At 36.2% G+C, this 14,046-nt stretch overlaps 1 protein-coding gene across 3 annotated transcripts; it reads right to left on the bottom strand.

Moving 5' to 3' along the window:
• Positions 1-8,507: 8,507 nt before the first annotated feature.
• Positions 8,508-13,621, bottom strand: LOC122318373 (endoribonuclease Dicer homolog 2-like). 3 transcript variants are annotated; one of them, XM_043135659.1, is made up of 10 exons: positions 13,476-13,621; positions 13,065-13,250; positions 12,644-12,915; positions 12,100-12,512; positions 11,888-11,991; positions 11,558-11,754; positions 11,189-11,398; positions 10,611-11,021; positions 9,954-10,232; positions 8,508-9,707 (listed from the first exon to the last, which is right to left on the bottom strand). In XM_043135659.1, the coding sequence occupies exons 2-10, from the start codon at positions 13,171-13,173 to the stop codon at positions 8,838-8,840; spliced, it is 2,865 nt and encodes a 954-aa protein (XP_042991593.1). In that variant the 5' UTR covers positions 13,174-13,250; positions 13,476-13,621; the 3' UTR covers positions 8,508-8,837. The 3 variants fall into 3 exon arrangements, with proteins under 3 accessions (XP_042991593.1, XP_042991591.1, XP_042991592.1); XM_043135657.1 differs by having other exon boundaries at positions 13,316-13,600; XM_043135658.1 differs by having other exon boundaries at positions 13,334-13,600.
• Positions 13,622-14,046: the final 425 nt, after the last annotated feature.

Raw genomic sequence — 14,046 nt, 5'->3', positions numbered from 1 at the left:
TATACCCCAGATCCAGTAAACCACAATCATCAAGCAGTTCACGAAACTCCTGTATCTGTCTATCAGTTCTTTAGCACTTCATTGAAGTCTCTCATCAAAAGCCATCCTTGATCACTTGGAACTTTTATGGATCTTAGAAGACTCGACGTCTCATGTCTCCTGCTAGCCTCAGGCTGACCATATACCCCAGTGAAATACCAAGGAGCATAGTCATTTGAAGAATCCTGAATGCTAGCATGGATATGGCTCATAGAGTAATGTCTAATATCCAAATTTACATCATTCTTCCATAATAGAGCAAGGCCACCACTCCTCCCCTCACTATTTACTGCCAAACAATTATCATACCCCAGCTTATATTTAATTTTTTCCATTTCCTTATCTTGTAACCTGGTCTCTTGTAAAAACAAGACCTTGGGACCTTCCTCCCTGACTAGATCAGAGGGAGCTTGAACTCCACGTTGGTTCCCAAGCCCACGAGAGGTCCAACTGAGGAGAATCATTTGCACAGCCCTACCGATATCAACTTTTCCTTATCAAACTGCTCAATCATGCTTCCTCCTACCTTCCCTTTCCCTCTCACATCCATCTCTATCAGTTTAACTCTCTTTTTTCCTTCATGAACTACATTCGTATAATCTATATTATCACCATCCTCAACTGGACGTTTCCTACATGTACTAGCATTTTTAGATAAAATACTCGTACCTATGTCTCTAGCACATTGTTTCCAAGTTGATCGAGGGGATCTTCTCTGAGGTTCCTTTATCACAGCATGTAACTGGGCTTTACTTCCTATAGAAACATGGGCTTGAGAGGCCTCGACATTCACCTGGCCCACCATAGGAGACTCCACGTGGATCACATTCAAATCGCCGTTACTACCACCTTTCGCGAGCTGCGTAACCAAAATTCTAGATTCACGTCTATCCAACTGAACCTAATCCACTCCATCAAAATCTCCCTCATTCACCAATTCTCCTGCAGCCATATTAAAATTTTTAACTTGATCACCCTTTACTCCGCATCCAATGGCTCCTGAATAGTCGCCACCCATTTCAAACGGTTTTGAAAATACAGCACCGTTACGATTCGTATTAACTACAATTTTTCCCCCACCTTCATCACCGCCGGCTGTCCTTCCTCCGACGAGCTACTCCTTCCAGACATACTATTTCCTCGTCGAGAATTGTATTGAAACATGCGAGCTCCTTGACTCACTCAAAAATGAGTAGCACTAATGCTATCCCAAGTGCAGGAGGATGTCGTGTAATAATTAGGAATAAATTCCTAGATCGTCTCCTCAGGGAAAGTTACTTAAAATTAAACTCGTTGAAAAATATGAAAAACTTCACAAAGAGAAAACAAGAGGATGATATGTGCAATTGATGGAAGAGGTTACTAGTCATGGACTAGATTCATGTTTTTAGATTTTGATTGTCGGATTGGAATGTAAATGACTAATAGATTAAACTCAGAAATTAATAAAACTAAATTAAAAATTAAACTAAATTAGAAAGTAATTGACAAAACATGTACTGAAAATTGAAAAGCCTCAAAATCAATATTCTAGGGTTCATCACAAATTCTCAAATTAAACCATAGCAATTGTAATCACTATTAAAATGAAAACTTAATGAAACAATAAAAATAAATAGCATGAAATAAGTAAACAACAAATAAATTACCCAACTAAAACAAAAACAAAAGTTCTCTACCAAACCCTTCTTGCAATAAATTAAACTAGCACACTTAATTAAAAACTTCTAAAACAATTCCTTTATTTCATGAAACAAACTAGCATACTTGATTAAGACTTCTAAAACAATTCTCTTGTTGCATGAAACCAACTAGCACACTTGAAATAAATTAAGGTATTACACTTAATGAAATAAAATTCTAAAACAATTCTTAATACACTTAATAAAAATTCTAAAACAACAAAGCATTGTAGCCAAAAACAAAAACTGCCGAACACAACACTATGTTTAAGTTAAAACAAAAACTACCGAACACAACACTACGTTTAAGTTAAAACAAACTGCCGAATACCACTCTATGTTTAAGTTAAAACAAACTACCGAACACCACTCTATGTTTAAGTTAAAACAAACTGCCGAACACCACTATGTTTAAGTTAAAACAAACTGCCGAACACCACTAGGTTTAAGTTAAAACAAACTGCCGAACACCACTCTGCTGTTTTCCAGCTTAAACAAAAAAAGAAAGCAAAAATGAAAGAACAAACTAATAACTCCAAGCTAAGCTAGGTTCTGCTGCTGCCGCTAGCTTCTAAATGAAAAGAAAATAAGTAAAAACTACCTTCTGCTGCTGCTGCTTCTAGCTAAATAAATAGCTGATCTCCAGCTGCTGCACGTTCAATTGTCTTCCATGATCCCATGTGATCTCCTGCTGCTCCAGATAACCGAATGAAAAAGAAAGAAAAAATAACTCTGCTGCTGCACGTCTAGGTTGGTGCCTTCTGTAGACCACCTTGCCATGTGCTTTCCGTTTTTGGTGCCAAACATGGTTCTGCTGCTTTCCTCAAAAAGAGAATTGCCAGCCATCCCTTCCACTCAAACAAAAAAGAAAAACATCCCCTGAAGGCCAGCTATTCTCAAACGAAAAAGAAAAACATCCCCTGAAGGCCAGCTGTTCTTTTTTCTTCTGTTTACCTGCTGCACGTCCGAGTGTCCAACGTGATGATGCATGTGTGAGTTTCCTTTTTGCATGTGTGTTGCATGTGTGTTGCATGTTTGAGTCCGAAGGCTGCTGCATGTGCTACGTCCATTTCTTCTCCTGCTGCTCTGCGTCTGCATGTTTGCTGTCTGAATGATGCTATTGATCTCTTGCTGCACGTCCAGCTACTCGGAAAAGAAGGAATAAATTTGCTGCTGCTGCACGTTCAGCTCCAGCTCAATCCATGTGCTGTTGTAGAACCAACAAAAGGAATAAAGCCTGTTGTTCTTCTGCTGAATCCCGTAGCATTTCAGTTTGAGTTTCTATAGTCGTGTGTCTTGTGAGCTGTCGGGCTGTGTTTGTTGATTTGTTTCCCTTCCATCCGTGAGTGATGATGCTCCCAAGTTTTCTGCATGTGTGAGCTGTTGGTCCCACATTTTCTGCATGTCTGAGTGGCTGGCTGTGAGTTGCTGTTTTGATGCAAAAGAGATTAACAGACAAATATTGCACACAAATCTTGCAGGCACCAGCTGGTATGAACTCATTAACAGCTTCAAATATTAACAAGCTCTTAGATTCTTTAATGCAGTAAACTAATGGAAACAAATCGAATAGAAGAGGTTGGAACGAGATTGAATACGAGGAAACCGGCAAACAAGAGCATGTTGAACTGTTCTTGTTGGTGGAAGTTGGAACGGTGCTGGATGAATCTGATCTGTTTTGGGGAGAAAATAAAAAGAAATAAGACACAATTTGTAGCCAAGAATTTAATGCCGAGGATGCCCTATGGTTATGGGTTGGCAAGAAGTGCTTCTATCTTTTGAAGATGGAAAGATAGCTCAAGAAACCTTATGAACATGAAGAACAAGGAGAACAATGGTACAAACACAAATGATAATGGAAAGCAAGAAAAATTATGGACTAGAATGCACAGTAATCAATAGTTGGTAGAATTCAAGCAGAAATTCATGCTTTTAATCAATTAAAATCACAACTTTGATTTATTCATTTTAACCATTTTTCCATTTAAAACTGATAATAATGTCATGATGAATTTAAAATACATTGGTTTTAAATAGCTAAAATATGCAATATTTCAGCTCAATCACTCCTCCATCCACACGAAGCCAGCTACCAAACTGTTTGTTATCACTTGTGTTCCCAGCAGCATTCTTGCACTCCATCTTGTCGTGGATAATCCTTCCACAATCAAGACAGAATCTTGGCAGCTTTTCATATTTGATCGGGACCCATGTTTGACGCCCTTGTTGTTTGATGGTGCGACCTTTAGCCAGAGGCTTCTTCAAATCCAGTAAAATTTTTACTCTAAGGAACGCCCCCCACTCCACATCATCCACATCCACCTCCACCTCTTCCACCTCCCCAAGCGATCGCCCTATCCTTACCCCACACTCCTTTGACATCCCTACCAGAGGCAAATTGTGAAACTGCACCCACATTGCTACCTTATCAAATGCCATTCTACACAAAGGAGTATACCCATCAAACACATTCATGACAAATAAGTTGCTATCGAAGAGCCATGGTGCCCACTCTCCACTCGGTTCTTATCAGCATGAGTTGCAAAAGTAATCACAAATATATTTTGTCCCACTTCTATGAAAATTGTAGGTTTACTAAGCCTCCACACCTTGGCCATAGTATTCTCAACTATATTCTTCCCAATCACCCTCTTCAACCATATCTTACCAATCAAACTCCGTTCTCCTTTTCGTTGCACCTCTGAACTACCTTCCCCCTCAATCTCTATAGCCTCTCCTTCTTCTTCATTCAATTGAAAGTTTTCCCACATCTCCTGAAGTTTTTCCATCTCACAGATTCAAACTACGTTGATTAACCCTCTCAAACACCACCTCTATTTCCTAGAGAGAAAATAGAGAGGAGACTCTGTATTCATGAAATAACATGAATCTAAAATGTATTATTGTCTCGTGGAGTTGCTACGATATTCTTGTCTCATGGAGTTACCATGATAGAGTAGTCTTGTCTCATGGGGTTACTAAGATAGAATAGCCTTGTCTTATTGGGGTTACCACAATTTAATAATAACAATGAACTGAATAATAACTTAACTATACAAGGAAGTAATATGATTGGACTTGGAAAATACTATTTTGGAGACATACTCTAAACTCAAGATATGACATGACACGAAATGAAAGGATAGATAGATTGACTTAACGTAACATGACATGTACATGAGATGCATGACTTGTCGTAACATGAAACGAATAAATAGTATGTAACTTGGCATAACATATATCAGACAAATATTACATGACATGGCATAGCGTGTAACAAAAAATATTTCATAATATAGCATAACATGTAACAATGAATATTATTTGTTATGGCATACACGTAACAGAAAACACTTCGTAATATGGCATAATATGTAACAATGAATATTACATGACATGGCATACATGTAATAGATATATAACATAACATGACATACTTTAACAAATAGGAATGCATGACAGAATAGATTATATAACAAATATATCATAATAGAATATAATATGTACAACGGATGAACATGTAGTGACATGGCATGGCATGGCATGGCATACATGATAACATACATACACAAATTGTAGTTCCCTTACCCATTACATATTCATAATAAACTGATAGTAAGTTAATAACTAACTTACAGCGATCATCATATTACGGGGAAAAACTATAAGTACGGGTTCTAAAAAGTTAGTAACTTTATCACTAATAATTAAAAACATGAAAAATTACCATTTTACTATCTACATGTGAGACCATTTTACCCCTAACTTAAGGATTTTACATCCTAACTCCAGCACCAAAATTTACATTCCTCATGTAACTTTTGTCCTAAATCAAATATCAACTTTAAAAAGTTTAAAACAAATTATAACCATGAAAAACACACTATAGCTGAAACATCCATAGGCCATTTCTCTTGATTTTTGTTGTAATTCTTCCAACTTCAAAACTCATGATTAAACTAAAACTTTGCAACAAGAATCCTCCTATCCTATGTTTAAAAATATACTTAAAACATACAACAAAATATACTACTCATCAGCATAAAATGTTTTAGTGAAAAGATCCAGACTTTTAACTAAAAATACAAAACCCTTGAATCGCGAGCTTTGACCTAATTCAAAACATCTCCAAGGATTCCATAAATATAAATCTTTCTTCTAACATAACAATAACACATTCCTAAGAACTAATTTGTTTTGAATCATCACACAAAAGTCACCAAAAATTACAAAAAATCACTTGAAGCACTCAGCTCCACACTTATTAGTCCAAAAGCATAATTTCTCTCTTAACTAACTCTGATCAAACACATGGCATAAAATGATGAGATATTCAAACCAAACATCACATAGTTTAAAAATATGTCTTAAAGCATATCAAAGAATTATACTTAAAATCACAAAGCTAAAAATAAACCAAAATATAGATCTAGCTGAAAATATCAAACCTTTGGCCTAACCGAGTATTTTCTTGCATAAAAACTCATATTTGAAACTAACATCAAAATCTTTAAAATAACATCCTAACATGTATATAAAAGGCTTAAGATCATCAAATAAATATATCAAAGCCATTCGAGTAAGATTAAACCACAAAAGATCCAAACTTTTTTAAAACAGAAATTGTTTTTCCTCTTTCAGTTTCCAAGTTTCTAAATCTAAGAAAATATTTCATCAAAAGTTTTAATAATGCAACAAATTCTCAACTAGCATTCATATACACATGTTTTGAACACTCCATAAAAATATCGGACCAAGATTTGTCTATTAGCTTGGTCAAAAACTCTAAAATATAACACACTCTCCAAATTATTGTCCAGACTGACCTTTTCATGGTTAAAAATAAATTTTGACCGATCAAATGACTGTGAAATGAAACAAAAAAGATGCCCAAAAAACTAGACTCACAAATGAAGAACTTACAAGGGGTCGAAACACATCAAGCAAAACGTCTCAGAAAATTGCTCGAGAGAGCTCCTAACTGTTTATCTCTAAGAATGGGGATGGAAAGTGGTGAACTAAATGAAATGGTGCCTTGCACGTCTCTTCAAATTCTGGAGGGTGTGGTATGGGCTTGAATAACCCTTTGATGGGAGGTGCCTATATCACAAAAAGTGAGGATAGTGAGGGGGAATGGCTTCTACTATTGCCATATGGAATGGAGGGGGGTGAGGTGGATTTTCCTCTCACATCAAGGGAATATTTGGGGCTGCCAAGGGCAAAGGCTGGTCTGCCATAAGGGAAGGGGGGTCCAAAAGTCGTGAGCCTTAATGGATCTTTGACAAGTGGGCTTCAATTTGGAGTTTAAATAGGGTTTGGGATGCTATCAAGCCCTAATCTAATTTTTTTTCTTGGCCCAATCAAATTTTCATGGTTTAAAAGATTGGATAATGATGTCATAACATGAATGTTAGGAATTAATAGCATATGGTGGTGATTTAATCAAGTGACTAAACACAATGATAGAAATCAGATCAATTAGGGTTTGGAGGTCAATGTTAGGGTTTGGGGAAACCGTTCATGGTTTTGGTTTCAACCAAGCTTTTTGGAGTTTTAATTAGATTCCAACCATTTAGGATTTTACTAGGATTGAAACCTTCTTTGGTTTGGCACAATTTGGTTGGTCGGAGGGAAATAGGGTTTTGCTTAAGTGACATGATTCACACCTTGATTTCTTCACAATTCATTTCATGGTTCCTCTTCTGCCAAGTGTCCATTACTATTTACTAAGTGTGGCTACAATCTTACCAAGTGTCAATATAAAACTTCTCTAACCTAATTTGGACATTTCAAACTGTGATTTTAAAAACATGCACTTGGTACTACTATTAAGGTTACTATTCACTCTAGGAAAATGAATAATAAACTTTTTACTGTAAAATTTTAAATATCCATACAAACCTTACTATGCAATTCGTTTATCAAAATTCAACCATGAAGTGCCTCAAAATAAATAAAATGTATTTTCGAACAAGCATTTCGTCCAAAAACTAAAAAATTGGATTATTGCACCATAAAGTCCTAAATGATCAATTGAGTCTAATGGCTCAAATTATTTCACATTCTGACACTTATATAACTACATCAGATAAATAAAATCGCGCTCATATTGCCATAGTGAGTAGTTACACTAATTATACTAACAAACTAAAACATATGTGATTGGTCAATTTATGAAAATTTACAAAATTTTCGCGAGATTCCTAAAACCTATAGAAATTTTAGAATTTCTAGCAGGCTGTAACAACTACTATTCACAAACAATCTTACTACTATATATTCACAAAATTATCATCTCATCTCGATCACTTCCCAAACTTGTCCTTAATGTTTGGAAAGATTTATGGGTATCAACAAGGATTATGAGGTTGTTTACGTGGGAAGGCAGGGTAATGAAGCAACACATTTATTAGCTCCACATGCAAAAAGGATTGAAGATACGGCACAATGGTGGCACTCTTATCCTGATTTTATTTCAAATAGGGTGATTGTAGATACTAATTTGTAATTGGTTATTTGTATTTGTATTAAGAGATCGAAACTATTTGCTGTAAGCTATTTTATGTTCTTGAGCCTTGAATGAAATAAGAAGTTTCTCGACCAAAAAAACATGTGCACTTCCAAAATTACACTGTTGCTTTTTATTGCAGCTACTTACAAATTTGCCGAATCAACAACCAACGCTGCTTTGTGTTAGAGGGAGTGCAGAAGACAAAAACAAGAAAAGGAATTACAAAATCACTTTACACCAAATGAGAACTTTGTAAGAGATCATACTCAGCAATATAACAACAATAACTCAACTTGGATAAGTCCAAATTTTACTAGGCTTTATATTCTTATCCTTTCAACATTTACCATGTAAAGCAAAATCCTTCAAGGACTTTTCTTTTCCGAAGAACAAATGTGGAGAGCATAAGCTGCACCATTGATCAAACATTCCAAGTACAATCACTTTCCCAATTTCACAATTACTTGAATTTACCATTGATATATTAGGGGGCAAAAACAACTTCAGAAATATTTGTAACATATATAAAAATCCAGACAACAATTCATTGCCAGCACACAAACTCAAACCCCCAATTCAAAAACATCGCCTTCCATACGACACAATCATTCTTCAATGGCATCAACTAGCTCATACTCCACAAGAGAGAGATTGTTATCCTCTTTAACATCAAAATTTGCAAGTTCAGTGACCTCAACACGACCCCATTTATCAACTGCTATCCTCATAAACCCTTTAAACATTTCAATCTTTGCATTCCGCAGGATCACAGTGGCACCGGGCTTCATGATATCAATTTGATCATTGCGAGCAGTGAAAACGATGGTCCCCGTCTCGTCGCCTATGAGGCACTCAGAGATTCGTATGGGGTGTAGGGGCCGAGATAAAATCATAGACGATCGGGTAGGCTTGCTGTTGGTGACCTTGACGGGCTTGGAGCTGACAACCTTGACAACAAGGGTGTGGCCTTGTGTGCCGGGTGTCAGCTGGTCCACCTTGATGAACACAGGCTTCCTCTTTGCAACCGCTTTAAACCCTGTTGATGTTGTCCTTGTGTCCATTTGTGTAGTTCCAAAAAGCTCAAAACAACTAGAAAGCTCAGAATGAGAAGCCGAAAAGCCAGAAAAGGCCTTGGATTCCTTCAAGGACTTCAAAACTTCTTTATAAGCTAATTTTCTTGCTGTTTTTCGGTTGGCAGCTATAGCTGTATACTCGAATGGGAGACCTTTAGCATCTACTTTTACTGTAATGGAACTACGACCCTCGTTGTCGTTGCGGTTCTTGTTTGTCTCTTCCATTTTGTAATGCTCTTTTTGGCATAGTTCAGTCAACTCCTTTACAGGATGAGACATTGGCGTTTCAGGTGTGATCAGAGGCTCTAAAAGAGGCCTTATACTACCAAAGACGATCTCCTTATTGTATCCAGAATCAACAAGAATGGCACCTGCTAGAGACTCTATAATATCACCAAGTACCTATCACAAATAAGAAAATATCTTATGATTTCTCGAATAAAATCAAAGAACATGAAAAGCCAAAACCTTTCTGTATTACACCCACAAGAATAAAGGATTAGGTCTTTAGAAAAAAGAAGACGCCCGGGGGGGGGGGGGGGGGGGTCAAGAAAATAGGTGGGAAAAATCATTCAAGCAAAGAAAGAGGAAACCAAACATGAACGTAAAAGTCAACAAGAAAACAAATACAGCAGTAAGCGCAATAACCTTGGGGAAAGTTGTCTCGGAGTCCCATCCAAAAGTTGATTCTGATGATAACTTCTCAAAATTGTTAATAGTTTCAACTATCTGCTTGTTGAGTTCTTGTGAGGCATGGACGATGTCTTTGTGCAGTTCCCACTTGACTGCAGATCGTGCATAACAATCATCATTCACAGAAGCCAATCTCATGTCAGTTAGCAGCTCTGGTGACAACCCAGGATATTTACAATAGAAATGCTTGGTAATGAGATAATCCAAAACTGAGTCCCCAAGAAATTCAAGTCGCTGCACAAGTAACGAACTTTTAACAAAGTCAAGAAGAACATAAATCAAATGAGGTCATAATTTTTGTCAACAGAAGTAACGGAGCCATACTGAGATAAAACTGAGTTTGAGGGGTAATATATTTTGTCTGTTTCATCAGAAAATTCACCTCATTGGCTGTTTGTTTTTATTCTTTATTTAAGATTGGGAAGAAAATTCATCTTATTGACAATATATGTCAACAGCAAATTAATAAATACTAATTGAATTTTATCATGAAATACAGACAAGTAAAATAGTTATAGAAAATACATATGCTATGTATAAAATGAAGTTGTTATGTAAGTTGACTGAGGAAAGTAATGGCATAATTCTCAACTACATTGCTATCAAATTTACCTGATAATTACATCTTGGAATCTCTGGAAGCATGTAAGAACCATGGATCAATGCTTCCACTAACAAAGAAGGATCACGAAATGAGTAGTTTAATAGGGACTCCAAATGTCTGACATTTACAAAGTTCTCGGCGTGTATTTGGAAGTGTCTCTCATATGGTGTAACGTGAAAATCTACCTTTATACCCAACCAATCCATAAATAGCAAGGCTGATGTTTCACCACATATGCTAAGAAATGCACCGATTAGTGCCTCCACAACATCAGCAACAGTTTCACTTTCCATCTTCCTAGTTTCCCTAATATAGATTTTTCTCGTATTAAAAAGTATCTCCTCACTTAATGCACTACCCGATCTATCATCCGGAATGATCCACCTTTCCGGATCGAAGGACTCATCTCGAATAAATCCCTACAATTTGAAGAATGTAAAGTTAATCAGTATAGTGATAGAAAAGCAATATAGATTATCATGTTACAAAGGGAGAGGAGGTTTGGCAGATATATATATATATATAATAGCAAATTCATGAGAACGGAAACACCGAGAACTTAAAGAATTAGTGAAAACACATTTACCGGAAGTTTGCGGTAACATCCAAACTCGCAAAGAGCTGCATTTGAAATTATTTTTTCTTTCTTCGAAGTAAGCACACCCTCCGGTTGATCTTGACAGGTCTTGAAAAGTTGTTGACTCACAGCATATTTGAGAAATGAATCTCCCAGCGTTTCTAAGGATTCCGAGTCAAATGTCTCTTGGCATTTCTTTGTAGTAATTGCTTCCAAGACCTGCCATCACGATATGCTTAACAAAAGTTCAACATATAGGAAAAGATATTCTATTCTGAAAGCTTATAATGATAGACAATATTATCATATAAGAAAAATGCATAGTCGCCAATGATGGGAACAACCAGCAAGAGCAAATTTATAAGAAGGACAACGCACCTTGGAGATTGGAAGAACATCATTCTGATTGCAATGATCCAAATGCATCATTTTTAAGTTGGCAGCTATAAGCAAAGACTCAAGCCGGTGCATGATTGAAGGAACAAATGAGAAAGAATAAAATGTATTGATTGATATCGGTGACATAACTATAGAACAAAGCTCCGGAGGCAATTCAACCGACGGCATACTTGATTCTGAAAAGATAAAATATGTATTGTTTACTAATGAACAAGTATCATTGGCCTAACCAAGAGAATCGTTATTGACTAGTGCTTGTGTCAAAAGAAAGGATGAGAATCTAACATATAAGAAGTAAGAACTTCAAACCTTTCTCTATCTGATTTCTGCATCTTTGAAGGTAATTTTTCACCCGAAAAATGGGTCTCCCTCTAACCAAGGATTCGTGCTCAAAACACAGCTTGATTCCATGCCTGTGTTTGGAAAATTTTGGTTTAATTACAATTAGCATTCCACAATTACAACATATTGTTAAAGAACAACAGTAGATTTACATTCTACAGGCTATAATAGTTACATACCGTTCTTCATAGTATTTCTTGTAAGAATTGATTTTGCCACGACGTGAGTTTGCATTCAATTCCAAAATCCCAGTTGTGCAATACATCTGATCAGTGTGAGGGGTGTACACCAAAGAATTCTGAAGCAGGCAAGTGCATACAGGACCATCTTTGGTTTGTACAATACGAGCACAACCCTCGGGTAAAGAACAATTCAAGTGAGATTCAACATTCTTCTTACACGAAAATAGCACAGAATTAACGCAAGGCCAATCAATGATCTCAGGTCTCTGATGCTTTGCAGTGGCTGGGAGCAAAAGATAATCGGTCTCAGCTCCCAAAATATCTCCATCCATACGCTCGTTTAAACTTTTCAAATCATGATGAATAAGAACTCTTAAAAGAGTTTTCTGAAACCTTCTACACAAAAGGACCTACAAACAAAATGATTTATTATTTAATATACCACTTAAACTAACAAAGTAAAACAAACTGAAAAAACAGAGAGGGAGAGAGAGAGAGAGAGAGAGAGAGAGAGAGAGAGAGAGAGAGAGAGAGAGGTGACCTGATCTGTGCTAAGATTAATCACTCCTACATATTTAAAGTTCACTGTCAAACGATCCCTGTCAACATCCAAGTCAAAATGCAAGCTTCCAAGTTCAGCTTCTAGCCTATTTCGCAGGACAAGCACAATATCATGAACTGGAATATCGTAAACAAATTTCTGCTCCAGCTCCATTAAGTAGTAATGATACAATATATTCGAATTCTTTGGAAGATGACCGACCAGTTCTGGTGGGAAATAACTGGGTTGCTCATCAATATAAGGTTCGTTCCCTGTAGATTTAATAGTTACAGGTACGGGTATAAGAGGCAATCATCAAAAGGTTTAAAAAACGTTCCTGTCTTACAGATGGCATTATAAGAATAAAATGTATAACAGTCAATGCTTGAAGAAATAAACACCCACAATACAATAAATTTACCCCTTTCTTGAGCATCAGCTTCTTCCACAAGATTATCTCTCAATGCACCAATCTCATGAATTTGATTGCATGCTTTAAGGCAGAAAGTTTCTTCAATGATTTCTTCCATGATCTCAGAATTCCTGTTTCCTTATTGAACAAAGATTTGCAAAGGAAAGCTCTTGGGAACTGCAAGTCTTCTGATCCCTGGAAGTTTGAAGTTTATAAGTCAATGAACATAACACATAGCAGCATGAGATAATAAAGATTACCGATGAGGAACAACTAACGAATCTGAAGCTAGAGTCACAGTTGCAACACTGCTTGCAACACTATAAAATCTCTCGTCAATTGAATCAAATATAGTTGAGGCAGAGAGTGATTGAAGGGGAAAAAAGAGAGAGCACTAGAGAGAAGAGTTCCAAACCATACGGGAGTGAGTGGGTAGAATCTAAAAGAACTTTTACAAATAACTGGGCTGCAGAGAATGAAGCAGCTGCAACACTATGTTGTTATACACAGGCAGCAACGACATCTTACTGTAGGCTCATGCTGGGTGACGGGAAAATACGTGGAAAATCTATTTGCTTACTTGCCAAGAAACTTCCTACCTAAGGCTTCGGGAAAAGGCATTGTTGTTAGAGAAATGCTTGGTAGTTGGTAGACTCTACCTAGCACTTCCACCATGGCTGCATTTTTATTTATTTATTTTAAATACTAAGAAATGTATTAAATTATTATTTTTTATTAAATATTAAAAAAATTCTTAATTTTTAAGAAAAAATAATTTAATAATAATCAATCAGTTCTATCAATAGATCTTCTGTCTCAATAAAACTACTCATTGTTATTAGTACTACTATTTTATTATTATTATAAGAAAAAAAAAACAAACTAATCACTATAGACATAGTCATAGGATTCTATTTCTTTATTAAATTATTAATTATTACTATAATTAATAATTTAATAAAGAAATAGAATTATGCTTATCGATATTAAT

Source organism: Carya illinoinensis, chromosome 8, assembly GCF_018687715.1.
Source record: "Carya illinoinensis cultivar Pawnee chromosome 8, C.illinoinensisPawnee_v1, whole genome shotgun sequence".
NCBI classification, from domain to species: Eukaryota; Viridiplantae; Streptophyta; class Magnoliopsida; order Fagales; family Juglandaceae; genus Carya; species Carya illinoinensis.
The sequence above is the reverse complement of the archived record's forward strand: the minus strand, read 5'-3'. Positions and strand labels throughout refer to the sequence as shown.

Bases quoted from the DNA above. Each gene is read 5' to 3' on its own strand.
- LOC122318373 (XM_043135659.1), bottom strand. From the start codon at position 13,173: ATGGAAGAAATCATTGAAGAAACTTTCTGCCTTAAAGCATGCAATCAA. The intron at 12,916-13,064 runs GTAAATTTATTG...TTAAATCTACAG, and splicing joins AGCTGATGCTCAAGAAAGGG to GGAACGAACCTTATATTGAT. The intron at 11,755-11,887 runs GTTTGAAGTTCT...TTATCTTTTCAG, and splicing joins CAGAAATCAGATAGAGAAAG to AATCAAGTATGCCGTCGGTT.